Source organism: Eretmochelys imbricata, chromosome 3 (assembly GCF_965152235.1).
Source record: "Eretmochelys imbricata isolate rEreImb1 chromosome 3, rEreImb1.hap1, whole genome shotgun sequence".
Taxonomy (NCBI): Eukaryota; Metazoa; Chordata; order Testudines; family Cheloniidae; genus Eretmochelys; species Eretmochelys imbricata.
This window is the reverse complement of record NC_135574.1, coordinates 198,699,527-198,714,310: the sequence shown is the minus strand read 5'-3', so window position 1 is coordinate 198,714,310 and position 14,784 is coordinate 198,699,527. Positions and strand designations below refer to the sequence as shown.

At 40.2% G+C, this 14,784-nt stretch overlaps 1 protein-coding gene across 1 annotated transcript in view; it reads left to right on the top strand.

Annotated features, from left to right (window-relative positions):
* MACROD2 (mono-ADP ribosylhydrolase 2) overlaps positions 1–14,784 on the top strand; it is a 1,333,771-nt gene that overhangs the window by 449,416 nt on the left and 869,571 nt on the right. The window contains exon 5 of the mRNA XM_077812043.1: positions 3,107–3,223. Within this exon, the coding sequence (XP_077668169.1) occupies positions 3,107–3,223 (117 nt within the window). The remainder of the gene's footprint in view (positions 1–3,106; positions 3,224–14,784) is intronic.

Sequence of the window (14,784 nt, the reverse complement as noted above, 5' to 3'; positions counted from 1 at the left end):
GTTTGAGGTCACAAGGTGTATTGGTTCTACTTATCCTTGGATTGGGAAAGTCCCTCAATTAAATAGAGTTAATATGAATGCTGGAAACATCTGAAGAGTTTTCCCATCCCCACAGGTTAGAAACTTAAATTTTTATATTAGCATCTCAGTCAACTGAATGGAGGTTTTAAATGCATTTCAAATGCCATTTTTAGGTTATCTAGGGAGTAGGGAGCCTTGTATTATATGCGACTATAATTGGTAATGAACTCACTGCACATTAAGCAGTGGGGGGCTGTTGTCTGGCTTGTTGGAAAATGTGTGCACCCCTTTAAGGGCTAGAGAGCCAGGGAGTGACTTTCTGCTGCATTTGGGGCTAGCGTCGCCAAGCTGACCTGGTCACATCTCCCCCAGGTGATCGGAAAAGAGGAGGGACTGTACAGGTCCATACTGGTTCAGGAAAAGCCAGTCCCTCTTTTATCTGGACTATGTGAAGTAGCACCCACCCTCTCACCCACAGAATTGTTGAAATGCCAGGTTTTGTCCCCACAGCGGGTTTGGAAGGGGCTTAGCTGGGGCGAATGTAAAACAGGAGTTAGGCTATGATGTTACAGCTCATTTTGTAAATGTGGGGTGGATATCCAGTGCAGGTACTCTGTAGGGGAGGTACCTACAATGGATTGGTAAAGGATTTAAAGGAAATACTCTTTAAAGGAGCATAAAAAGGCTCCTGTGACTAGTATGGCAGAGAGCCAATACCCCATCCTTTATAGCCCCCCCATTAATCTTCATTCGAGTAGGGGGGCTGGTGAGGTCCCAGCAGTGGTTTGGCTGGGGACCTGGATGGGTAAGGGGAAGGGCTGATAGAAGCCCCCCTCAGATGATTACAGAATTACCTGTACACTGTACACTTTTATCTGCCGGTTACTCCCAGACATTTAAGAATAAAGTTTCAACCTAATTAAACTACATCCAGTGTCTCCTGTCCTTTTTCCAAGATAGCTGGACAATGGATCAGTAATTACCCAGTATTATGATAAGTAGCACACAACTTGCTTATGGCTGGAGACATTTTTGACACACATTTTATAGATATTGTCTTGAATGAGACAAGTGCAGAACATTTCAATGGAAATGATACAAAACAGAATTCTTGAATTCTCTCTCATTGATTAGGATAAAACTCTTCAGAATAATGTGTTGGAAATTTTATTGCGTATGTTCAGGATGGATTAAAAAGAATCATGTATACAGTTTTATTGGGGCTGTCTGAATAGTAACACAGGCATAAAGTACGTCAAAGAGAGCAATCAAAATTCTAAAATGCAGTAAGGGCTCAGTCTTGCAAGGATATTAACTGCCCTCAACTTGATCTAACTTCATTAGGGTTGTGGGCATTCAGCACCTTATGGAGATGTTCAACAGCGTGAGAAGCAAGTCCACACTCTCCTAGCAGTGTGCTGGAGGAAGAAATCTTCCATTCAGGGTTTCAAGAGTTCCCCAAGCTCTTGTATCCTGGCTTCAAGGGGTTGAAGAATGAACAGTCAGTGGCTCTGCACAGTGACATATCCAGCCAGTCTAGCCCTGCCATGCCACCATATGACACCATGCGGGAAGCTCCAAGAACTGCACAGAGACTAGAATGTATTCATCTCCTGTGCAAGCTCTTGAAATCCTGTCCCTCTCTTGCTCTTCATCATTGCATAGAACAGTGCCACCAAACCTGCTATCCCTGAGACCCTTAAACTTTTAACTGGTTAAATATGAATGAAACAACTGTAGAGTACATATGTAATACATTTTTACTTTGTGTGTGTCTAAATATGTGTACACCTATATTTTGGCTTATTCTACTTTTATTTATTTATTTTTTGTGTTAACATCACATCTGAACCTATATGGGAAACATTTCACCAGCAATGGTGGCTCTGCAGTTTTCTTTTGATGGGAGTTTGACACTGCTGCTGAGTTAATGTCACATGGTAACTACTTCTTTGATTCAATTAACGTTTCCCTTATTTTGTACTGTCCTTTCCTGTACTCCGTTCGCTAATTACAATGTGATTTCTTTGATTGCTTGTTGAGATGGCAAAAATGCTGTGCCTGTATTTTTACTATTCTGCTACTGCTGAGATTCTTATTGCTGACTCTTGGGGGCAATGAGATCTATGAACCGTACTAGTTTTCTTGCATACTTAGCTGCAATTGCAATCTTCTGTAATTATGATTTAATTAACTTTTGAGTATTGCACAAATGTAAAAAAGTGTCAAAACAAGATAACTATTGTAATTTTCAAATCGATGAACATTACTTCTTGGGATTTTATGTTATGCAGGTACTGAGTAGTCCAGTGAGATTGAATAGTCTATCTCAGGGATCAGCAACCTTTGGCACACGACCCATCAGGGAAATCTGCTGGCGGGCCGAGACAGTTTGTTTACCTGTAGCGTCTGCAGGTTCGGCCGATTGCGGCTCCCACTGGCCACGGTTCGCCGTTCCACGCCAAAGGGGGCTGCGGGAAGCAGCGGCCAGCACATCCCTCAGCCTGCACCGCTTCCCGCAGCCCCCTTGGCCTGGAACGGTGAACCGCAGCCAGTGGGAGCTGCGATCAGCCAAACCTGTGGACGTTGCAGGTAAACCAACTGTCCCGGCCTGCCAGCGGATTTCCCTGATGAGCCACGTGCCAAAGGTTGCCGATCCCTGGACTATATAATATGAGAGAAATCAGATGTGTGCAGTAGAGGGGAGTATGATGGTCTGTGGGTGATCAACTTTTTGTTTTGTAACTTGTGGCCTGGAGCCTTGGCTAGATGTTCCTGTTACTCTTTTTATAAATAGCGGAAATAACATTTTGAAATATGCTTTGCTTTTTCTACTGCATTTTCTTTCCCACTCAATGGCTGGCTGACTGATTAAGTGTTATTCGCCAAGAATATTTTATTGTACAAAATATTATTGTACACCTGTATACATGTGTAATAAATATACATATGCATATACTCATGGGTATGCATGCATACTCACACTATACACATTAAATCTGCAGTAAATATCTGTTTGTATTCACATACCCATATAAATATAACATATTAGTTAACATTTAATCCATTTGTTTTGTTTTTGTAGTGGATGGCTGTATACACAGAGCTGCTGGGCCCTGCCTAGTTGCTGAATGTCGCAATTTGTGTGGCTGTGAGACTGGACAAGCTAAAATTACTTGTGGATATGACCTGCCTGCCAAATGTAAGTCAACGTCTTCACACAGTATATTTTTTAAAATCAGACAAACTTTTTCACATGCTTTCTCCCACCCCAAAAGTATAATTGAAAATTAGCAGTAGATTTCATTCAGCATGTTTTGTGAGCATCTCTTCCTCTCCCATCCTTGCAACAATTTAGATGTTTAAAAATAATTATTTCAGCTGTACTACGTAGTGGAAATAAATGTGTTCTTCAAACACAATGCATGCTTTATCTTACATTTTTTACAAGGGGTAGTGTACTGTTTTATATATATAATAGGTAATCTAAGGATCTGAAATAACATAGACTAGGAACAAAGTGTACATTATCATATTTAAGTTCCATGGAGACAGTTTTTGGAAATGATGCAGATTTCATATTCGTCACGCAGATTTCTTGATTGTGAATACATTGAGAGCTGAGGAGATCAAAGTGATGTATTGTGTTTTCAGCTGCTGTGTAGAGGCTGATTGGCAATTACTGTGAAGGCATCTGTCACACTTTAGCTTTCAGTGGAATGCAGTGTTCAATGCTGGAATGTTTTTGCAGTTTGAATGTGGGATTGTTAAAATGCCTGTTCTATTTAAATAGTAAGAAGGTTATTTGATTGACCTCGTTGCATAGAGGTTGAGCCAAACTTGGAAAAATAAACATCAGGGTATTAATGGTGTGTTATGATAAGAGTCAATATTATTTAAGATCCTATAAAATGTAAAAATGCAGAAAATATTATCGATCTGTGATCTTACAGAGATGTGTATTATTAAGAGATGTGCTTATATGTAAATTTCAAGAAAGCACCATGAGGATCTTCTCATGACACCTCAGGTTCTCAGTTATGCACACAGTCCAGTGCAAGGAACGTGCTTTATCGAAACATATTCAGATCTTCTCTTTGATTTTGCTATCGGCTGTTTTCCTGTAAAATCTAATTAACATTGCAGTTATTAAGACTTGACATAGGGTTTCCATGGTCCTGCTGGGGTACGTTAGACAAAAATGAAAATTTTGTTGCTTTGTGATAGTCTCTGCTAAAATGGAATTACCTAATTAAAACAAGAAACAAAACAAAAACGCAAAACAACGCACATGCCAACTTAGTAATTATTTAAGTGACGGAGATAACTATAAAATAGAAACCTTTGTTAAGGTTTACAGACAGATTTTGCCACCTGTAATTCATGAATTATGAAAGGTGTGAATGCCACTGTGGGGAAAGTGCTGAGTAATACCCATAGGGGCATAATTGTGTGGGGTTGTATTTGGACAAAAATACTGGGAAGGTTTGTATAAAAAGAGAGTCAGTTACAGATGTTACCTGTCCAGAAGCAATCAGTTAACACTTCAAAATGGTCAACTTAAGTTAATTGTTCCAGAATTAAAAGCAGTGGCAAGACTATATGTTTTAGGTCAACTTTTCTTTATATAATGCCACTATAAAGCCCTTAACCTCTTTCCAACCCTTTCTCTGCCCCATCCCCATTGAAGTAAGATGATTTTTTATAACATTACTACCAGCGCTCATGCTGAGGTTTCGCTAAATGCTACCCACACCTCTCAACAGGTAGGGGAACTTGATGATAGGGCTGGCCGTGAAAGGGACAGCCCTAGCAACAAGGGAGGGAGACACTTGCTGAGGGACACCAGGTAGCTCCGCAGCCCCTGGAAATCTCTGGAACCCACGGGCCAGCATTCCCCAGCTCGCAGGATTTAACTTAGGGCAGGGGCCATGTGGAGCCTCTTTCAACTCTGTTCCAGCAGCCCACCTTACTCACCTGAACCATGAGTCAGGAAGGAATTTTTACTCCCATGGGCCAACTGGCAGAGGACGGGGAAGTTCTTTGCCTTCCTCACAGCACCTGCAAGCCACAGTGGCTTAAATAGGAATGTGCTTAGTACCTAGTTGAGGTACTTGGTTGAGCTGTTAATTCATCACAGCGTGGGGCTGGGAATGGGTAAAGTTTGGGAGGAGTTTTACATTTCCTTAATTGGTTTGCTCATGTTTAATTTTGATATTTATTATTTTCTCATTAAAATACATGGGAGGGATGAGACATAAAACTTACTCAGCACTGGATGCATAATTCCTTTCATATATTTTAATGAGAACAATTCAATATGAAAGTCCAAGAAACAAACACTACTGAAAAGGAAAGGGCTTTGTTTGTTTGAGGAGAAATGCATGACCGTTCCTTGTCAATTTTACAACAATTGATGGGTTTTAATTCAAACCTGGTAGTTTTTGTGGAAGGAAGTCCTGCTTGAGACGTATAGTTTTTCATTTTAGGAGTGGTTAAAAATCACATACTTACTATAACACCTGTAGCAATGTAGACAGAAAAGTAAGTGTTCCACTTAATAACCTATTGTTGCAATAGCAAACTGTCCAGAAATTGAAATGTCACAAAATGAGAGTTATGCAACTGTATTTTTTTCCTTGCTCAAATAGCAACATGTCATGTGGAAAATGTGCACCCAGTGACAAACGGACAGATCAGCAAGAAAACAAGCGTATACAACATATGTGCAGAAGGGCAAAATTAGATTTTCTTGGGTTCTCTTAGATTTTCATTAAAATGTGTTTTGACCAAGTGTCATTTACCCTTGTTCTTTGAGAAGCTATTTGTTAAAGGTTAATTTGTTACTTATCAATTGTAAAACATCCATTTGAGAATTGTTAACTGTTCAAGACTGTTTTTTCATGGAGACAGAAGCCAGAGAGCCACTGCATATTAAGTCAATTTATGTCAGCTTTTAAACAACAGTATGACAATTTGATGTTGGAAACTATTTCCTATCTATCTTTTGTGTCAGGAACTATACCAAACAGGAGTCCTAAAGTCAGTCATCCAGTTACACAGTGATGATATTATCTTTATGCATCAGCAATTTGTTTGGAAGATATTACTATATGGATTATAACTTGCCTTGGCAGTATTACCATGGCTTTTGGTGTTTTTTAAATACTAACTATATTAAGTTATTAATAATTCACATGTTCTTAATAATTTCTTTGTCGCTTTGCTCCCTTAAGTACTTGGCTGAGTGATAGTCCTAAATACATTTTTGCAGTGTTCAGTACCATATTTTTCAACCTGGATGTTGCTATTATTCTTTGGTTCAACGGCACCCCAGACTGTTCTAGACATGTTACTTGCCCCAAGGATCTCACAATCTAATACCCTGTTACAGGGTGCTCTTCGATGCCTACTTCTGGTTCAGCACCCCTTTTCTCCTCTTCCACTTTTGCTGCTCTCCTCCTGCTCACAGAGTCACAGGATGGCTGCTTCGGGACTCAGCCCTCTAGTCAGGTCACACTTTGATTTCCCCTTCCGGGGGAGTCTCTCAAAATCCTTCTGCGCTGGCAGTGTCAGGCCGTTCTCACACCCACTTTCCTGCTTAAGTCACACCTGCAGTGACTCAGGCAAATCTTCCTGTTCACTGCCCTTAGCAGTACCACTCGGCAATGGATGGTAGAGGAACCAAGGCCTGCCCTCTACGCTGGATTCCAGGCCAGGGCCCAACGGTGAGCAGTTAAGGACTATGGCTATATCCTCCTTACTGCTCTTGCCCCTTTACTAGTTCCTGTTGTGCTTTTCCAAGCTTTTCATTCTCCATCCCTCTCTCTAAGGCCTACTAGGTAACCCTTTCCTCCTAGGTTCCTATCTCCCCTTCCTTTTCCCTTATCTCAGGGAGAGAGACTACAAGTTTCCTCTAGGATGTCTGCAACTGTTGCCAACCTCCTGGCTCTACAGAAGTGTTGCCTGTTCCTTCACAGGTGAGCATCTTTCCTAAATAGTGTCCTTCATACAGCCTAAATCTCCCATTTGCAGCTTAATTGGCTGATTGAGCCCACCTGGCCTAATTCAGCTCTTTCAGAGCCAGCGTGAGGAGTACAGCCAATCACAGCCCTGATCCTGAAAAGACAGACATCTTTAACTGAGAGTAGTCCCGTTGAAGTCAACAGTGCTCTGTAGGGGCACAGCATTCTGCCTGTGTACCGCATGGTGTGGGATTGGGCCTAAAGTGAAAAGTCAATGTTTTAGAAGATTTAGCATTCAGAACATTATGATGAATATTGCTTTGCTAAAGAGGGAACTTTGAAAAAATCATGTCCTGGAGATAATTTGACATTTGAAAGAGAGCATGCTTTGTTATCAGATTTGTAGCTGGTAAATAGAAGGGTGTGATAAACTATATAGAAAATAATGAAAACTTTTGAAATCTACTTCATTATCTATTGTATTATTACTTCATGTTTTTCCAAGTTTGTTTATCTCCAATAAGACAGTGACTGCTAACTCTTTCTTCACATAATGAGAAGTGAAAAATAACATTTCCGGATGAGAGATACCAAGATTTGTAGTTCAGACTGGAGTCTTCTTTTTTGTATGGTCAGAATATTGCAACTACTAGAGTGTTTGAGAACATCAGGGTCAGAGAGCACCATATGAAATACATAACATGCAGGTAAAATATTGCATCCAAGTGATTTCACATGAAGTAATGGAAAGTTTCCTCCTCAAGTAGTAGTAATGTTGAACAAATTAAGGTGAACATACTTGTATTCTGGAGACGTTGGTTAAGAACACATTACAGAAAGCCACACAGCATAGCAGAACAGCCTAAATTAAGGTAGGGCTGAAATCATTTTCTACTTACCAGGCTAATTTAACAGTCACTATACTTAGGCCATGTCTGGATCGGCGGGTAGTGATTGATCTATCGGGGATCCATTTATCGCGTCTAGTGTAGACACGATAAATCGATCACCAATCACTCTGCCGTCGACTCTGGAACTCCACCACGGTGAGAGGAGGAAGCGGAGTCGATGGGGGAGCAGTGGTCGTCGATCCCGAGCCGCGAGGACGCGAAGTAAGTGATTCTAAGTTGATCTAAGATATTCTCGTAGCTGAAGTTGTGTATCTTAGATCATATTCCCCCTCCCACCCCCCCAGTGTAGACCAGGCCTTAGAGTAGAAGTTAGAAGCCAGATGGTGATTGTACTATGCTGCAGAAGCCCACACAAGGCTTCCCACACTCCATAAAATTCCAACCAAGTTAGCTACTGAATTCACATTTAGGTTTGTGTCATCTGTTGTTACTTAACAAACACTTATTTAGAGATTTTAAAAACACGCAGACTGTTTCATTAATGCCTATCTCAGGCTGATAGTTAACTTCTATACTTCATATGTTTATCCCTTTACAAAGAAAAGTTCCCTCTAAGTATTGCACAACTGGTCTTGAAACACTGATTAGTATATTGATGTATTTCATACTCTAAATAACAGATGAACAGTATCTGTTTAAAAGATATGCAAACTCTTGTTTTGTGTCTCATTTGATTAATAGTCCCTGCTGGCTCTTCTGGTAGAAAATAGACTGAGATGTGAGTTTGTGTTGTCAGTTTGTATCCAGAGCCGAGGGTGCATAACAGCCTCAAGGGCTGTTATCTGCTTGTAGAATTTATCATGGGGGGGGGGGCGCGGAGGCGGGACTATTACAACACATTTAAAATATTAGGGCCTGACTCTACAAGGCATTTAATGCCCTTGAATCCCACTGAAGTCACACTGACAAAATGCTATCGATATTATGGGCACTTAGCACTCTGTGGGAGTGGGAAGCCCTTAGGATGGTCCTATATTGTTGCTAATATTTTTTTAATGACCAAATCTTTTAAGTTCTAATAGTAAATATAGAAACCCAGAAAAAAAGAATATTTTGTGGTTTCTAACATAAGACAAGCCATTCAGTGGCAAATGAAATCTTACAGGCTAGCTTTCATTGTAAATTCTGTATTTTAACTAAGTACTCAATTCTTTTCATGTGATTTATTTTTATATATATTTTATATTTTACTAGCAGACCGTATTGTATTTGTAGATTTCATTTCAGTGACTCATTTTGATATAAACGCTTGAAAGCAAAAAGACATGCTTATTCAAATTAAATATACTGCTAGAAATGTAGAGCTGCTGCTAATATATTTTCATATTGTTAATAAAGCGGTAATATTGAGGATAAATTTCCCTGCTCAGTGTTTATATTTAGTACATTAGGCAGTGTCCTTTAGGAAATGCCATATATAGCATTATCTTTTTGATCAATCCAAAACAACAATGTAGATCAATCTGGAGTAATAATGTTAATGTGGTCTCTAAGGCAAATCCTGCTGTGAAATAAGTAGTTCGTAGTGACACTTGCATTAGCCGCAGTGGGAGTAAATCAGCCTCTGGATTTGTTTAATCAAAGTTATCTGTGGAGATTTAAAAGTGTGCCACTACTATGTAGGCATAATAATTTTCTGTATTTAAAAGATGAACGTTTGTGGGGGACCAGTGTAAGGTAAGACCATAAAATAGTAGATTCAAATCTGTGCATATTTGCTTTGAGATCACCTATAGAATTAGAATAAAAAGGTTAATTACACAGATTTGCAGTGGTGGAGCTGCAGTACAGTACTTCCAAACTGGTCTACAGGAAAATTTAATTTTTGCACACACGCATACTATGCAAGCTACTGCAATGGAGCAAAAAACCTCCCATTTGTCTAAAATTAATTTATATTCACTAGTCTTTAATCTTGGTTGATTCAAAAATACTTGTTTTAATCATTTCACATGATTTTTCAATTCATAGCGTGAGCATGCCATAAAGAAACTGTTGTCAACATGGCTGTGTTGGCATGCAGTAACCTCTCATGTGTGCCTCCTGGCGGCTGGGTGTGGTGCTGCAATTTTCTATTTCTCCTGGTGCCTCCTGTAGGTTGTGGCTCAGTCCTCCGGCTAAGTCACCCAGTCAACAGTGGATGAACCCCTTCTGGGGTAACAAAGGTCCAAACAGGGCCAATCACTGTGCCCATTGTAGTCTTTAGCCCTATCTCTGGGCTCAGTTCTCAGACCCTTCTGGGGGTCTGTCCCTGCCCTGTTATAGAGCTTTCTTCCTTCAGTCCGTGTCCACAGAGCTTTCTCCCTTGAGACTCTGTTCTTCACTGGTTCTGACTGCTCCAGCTCTCCAGCCAGGTCATCTCTTCAGTTCAGTCCCCCTCCAGGGTAACAAAATCCAACAAATGGGTGGTCCTCTCCTGGGTCTTCAGACCCATCTCTGGGTCTGTTTAAATTCCAGCCCCTTTCTTGGGCTTTTAGTATAGAATCTTATCCCCTTCTTGGGGCTTAGACCACTTCCCTAGTGGCCGGTGGGGGGACCCGGGCCCACCCACTACTCTGAGTCCCAACCCAGGGACCCTACAAACAGCAGTCATGCACTGCTCCCTTCAACTCCATCAATTAGCTGCTACTGTTTTCCCTGGGTTGCTTCCCACTGGATCTCTTCCCTGTCACCTAGTACATTAGATCCACGCTCTCCGTGCAGAAAGCAAAATGCAGCCAGAGCTCAACTTCTGGTTATTGCTCAGGTTCCTGTAGCTGAAGCGGAGAGCCCTTCTGGTCCCAGCCAGGAACTGGCTTACTCAGGCCCTGTAGCTCCTTTTAACTGAGCCTGCTAGGCTCTGATTGGCTTCTTTCCTGCAGCCTTTCTAGGCAAGTCTGGAGGCCTCACCTTTGCTACTCTTTTCCCGGTGCAAGGTATGGTAGAACTGCAAGACCTCCAGCAGTGGGGGACCGCAAAAGGCCTGGTACCACCCTGTCACAATGATATTAACTGAACACATGTAGCACCGTCATTGCAAGATTATTCAGTTTGTTATATTTCAAAATTTTCTTAATGCAGACTGGTCACAAGACTGAATTGAAAGCATTCCCAGTATGTGAATGTGGCCAAGGGCTATATATCTAACAGTAGATGAAGAGTAACTTGGCAGCCGACACCCTTTTTGGTCCTGGACGCTCATTCTGTTGCCATGATTGTCTTTCAATATGTAAGTGAAATGCAGCTGTGCCACTGGTCAAGCAACTATGGTATTTGATTGGCTTGTGATTTAATATGCTTTAAAGGCGCTGCTAATAAGCCTAGGGATACATTGTTATGGTAATTAAGAGTTTATAAAAGTTATAACTGCCTTCCAGTGAAGGATCTTTGTATACTCTGTTTATCCAAGCAACGTCAACTTAGTAGCAGCAGCATCTTGTGGCCAGAGCTTTCATACTATTTAGAGCAAAATTGATTAGCCAAAGAAGGTCAAGAAGTGTGTTCACTGAAACAATGCTGAGCTTTAAGGTTTGAACTAAGAAGGACCTCCTAGCTCCAGTTCTTTGTTATAACCAACATATCATGACAAGATGTGCTGCCAATATTTCTTTATATCTTTCAGACCCTATATCGCTACTTAAATATTTAATTTTAAAAAAAGAAACAAAAACTTAGAAAACCTGCTCCCAGCAGGACAGTTTTTATATTCAGATTTTTCGTATGAAAGGAATCATAATAGTTTACTGTTTACAAAACCAATGAAAATATATTAGTGTGTTTTCTCATTGCTTTCAAAACTGTTTTATAAACCCAATTTATGTCTTTTATAGTCCTGTTTGAAAATAAATGCAATACAATCTTTACTGTGTTTTAATAGGGTCTAATTAGCTGCAATTATCTTAATGACTTATTGTACCCAATCACTAGCAAGTGACTACACCACATATATTGTTAATGTGTTGGAAAGGGAGATATTGATGATGATTTTCTTTCGTGTTAAACCTCTTCATATTTTACACAGGATTTTATGTGATATTGTAAAGCTTTATAGCTTGTTTTTCTACACAGAGAGACCCAGGGACCATGTTGAATCAGGGGAAATATATTTACTATATTGTGTCAAAACAAGCTCAAACATCTCTCTCTATTTTCCAAGTCCTCAGAGTCTGTTATCATTTTAGGTAGAGAAAGAGCAAGTTCAGAGGCCAGTCGTTGGAAAAATTCTGATGCGAATCAGTAGGAATCTTTCCTGCATCACAAGTAGATGCAGTGTTTTCCTTTGGGTCTGATCTTTGCCTGTGTAAATTTTTTAATGGATAGATTATTTAAAAATTAATTTGCAAGTGGAGCTATGTGTATGTTAATACTGCGTATAGCGTAATGATAGATCTCTGTGGGGCTGACATATGGTACATGAAGTTAGAAATCCTCAGTTCAAATCAAATTGTTCAGTTATCAAATACATTCAGTGTTGATAAAGGAGATACTGTACCCTTGATCCTCACAGTTAAATCTAAATCCTGCTCTTCTAGACAGTTTGTCAGAGTCCACTCACTGAACATGGAATTCAAGTTTGGGGGGGTCGGGGGAGGGGAAGCCTCAGGGGAGTTCTAAACCATTTTCTCAGCAAGTGAGTTCATTGTGTGCATGTAATATGTATGTTAATAAGATGCAGTGGCAGACAGTGAAATATAGATGCCACTGGTGTGCCTCCCCCTGGCCAAATCTTCATAGCTCTGAAAAGGGTTGTTCAAAATTGCTACAGTTTCTACTAAGTTCTCATTTTTAGTTTCACTGAAAGCAAGTTGGTTTTTTTTAGCACCTGAGAGATATAATAAATAGCAAATTGAGATTGCAATGTTGCATGATAGCACAGAAAGCCAATGCTATTTTGTACTTCAGAGGGAATCTGTCAGAGACCGAGCAAATTCTGTGGTTTGTGGCAATGATGATCTCTCACTCACTCACTCATAATATAAATGCAAGGAACTAATCTACAGATTAGCTACACAGTGACTCACTTGACTGATGAGGAAATATTAACTATCTCCCGTATTTGAGATCGGTGTATGTGATAGGTGGAAAGGACTTGGTTTTGGTTTGTCTGTGGAAAAATGGGTTGATGAGCTCAAGAGAATCTGACCCCAAATGTACTAAAAATTATATTAATTGCAGAATCCATGTGCAAGGTGTAGTTTTTCAAAAGGCTTCTAATTCAGTCAAATAAATAATTTAACTCAGTGTCATGAGTCCTCAGTGAGACACATTTCCATACTACATTTCTGCTTTTATACCTCCAGACGCTTTGGCAGTAGATCTCTGTCTCAACTCTCCCCACCCCCTGCCACAAGCTAATTTATTTCACTCTTCCCATATTCCAAAATAGTTCCACTGTTTTTGCTGAAACTTTAATAATAATAATAAAAAAAAAAAAGTTCCCCCAGAGACCTGAGAAATAAAAGTTCTGATAGTTACAATTGTCTGAAAAGAGGAGATTAGAATCAGGGGGCTTATGCTCCCTCAACTGCAGTGGTTGCTGCTGCTCCCACTTGAATATATGCATTCAATACCCAAAGGCCTCCGCTCAGTACTTGAAAATTAATCTTTGAAGCATTTTTGTCTGTCTCGTTTAAGTAGTGATAGAAATTGCTTACTGTAGAAAAACATGACATTAACCTCATAATGTTGGCACTTTTTGATTTAAATTGGTTTGGTCTGAAAAATATGCAGCCCCTCTCCCAACCCTGGATTTAGCTTTTAAGTAAATTGGCACAGACTAGGTGCTTGAAAACAAAAACTTCTTAGAGTTAATACCATATGTGTGAGTTGGAACATGAAACGCTGATCCGCCATCTCCCCAGTGAAGAGGAGAGGCTTAGGATTGTAGTGTCCTAGAGGTCATAATCTTAACTTCAAAACCTCTCTCTGGATTAAAAATAGTTATATTATATTGTAGTTCATAAATCTTTAAAAATAACCTAGCCTATTTTTCTGTCTTCCAGGCTAAAATACAGACTACCTCTTTTTCCTCTGAGACTACATATTCCAAAACCAAAAATATAAATTACCTGTAAACTGAAATAATAGGACCATACATGATAAATAGGGACATAGTTATTTTCACTTCAGCTTTTTAAAATAAAGCAAAGGGAATCGTAAAGAATATAGGTGTGGTGGACCCAATAAACATTTGCTTTAATTACTTGTACTTTTTACCACCTTTAGGCTTCCAGTGCTTTATTGGCATATAACTATGCAAGCTTTATGTTCTGAATATATTAAGAGATCAGCTCAAACAGGGAAATTAGGAGCTAAATTCTGATTTAGGGTGAGATCCTCCTCTCTGAACCAGCCCCTTTGTGCTGGGGCTAGGAGGAGTCCTAAAAATCGCAGTTCCGTCCAGGGGGATGATTACCTAGTGAGACACCTAAGACTGTCTTCTGAGGGTCTGTTTACAAGTCCTGAAATAGGGAGGTATTCTGGAGATGGGAGGAATGTCCAATTCACTGTAGAGATTCCAGGCAGCCCTGAGGTTTGTGGGGCAGCCCAGGGAAGCTGTTGTAACCTAGACAGGCTCCCAAGGCTGTTTAAGTCCCCAGAGCAGCCCATACCAGAAAGGCAAAAATATGGCTTAAAGCCACTTAGCCCCACCTTCCTCTGGGTGCAAGTTCAGTACTGTGCTTTTGAGCTGCAGCAGAGAAACTCATAATCTGGATTTAGCTGAATGTGAGAAACGGAGTCATGCCCATTTCTCATTGGATGTGACTCTGATCCTGATAACACTTATGTATCCTCTTGAGACTTACAAAGTACACGTTTAACTTGAAGCATGAGAATGCTTCAAGTTAACCGTGAGTGTGTCTGACGGAATGGGGCCTATGTTTGTGTGTGCCTCAGTCTGAATTCAA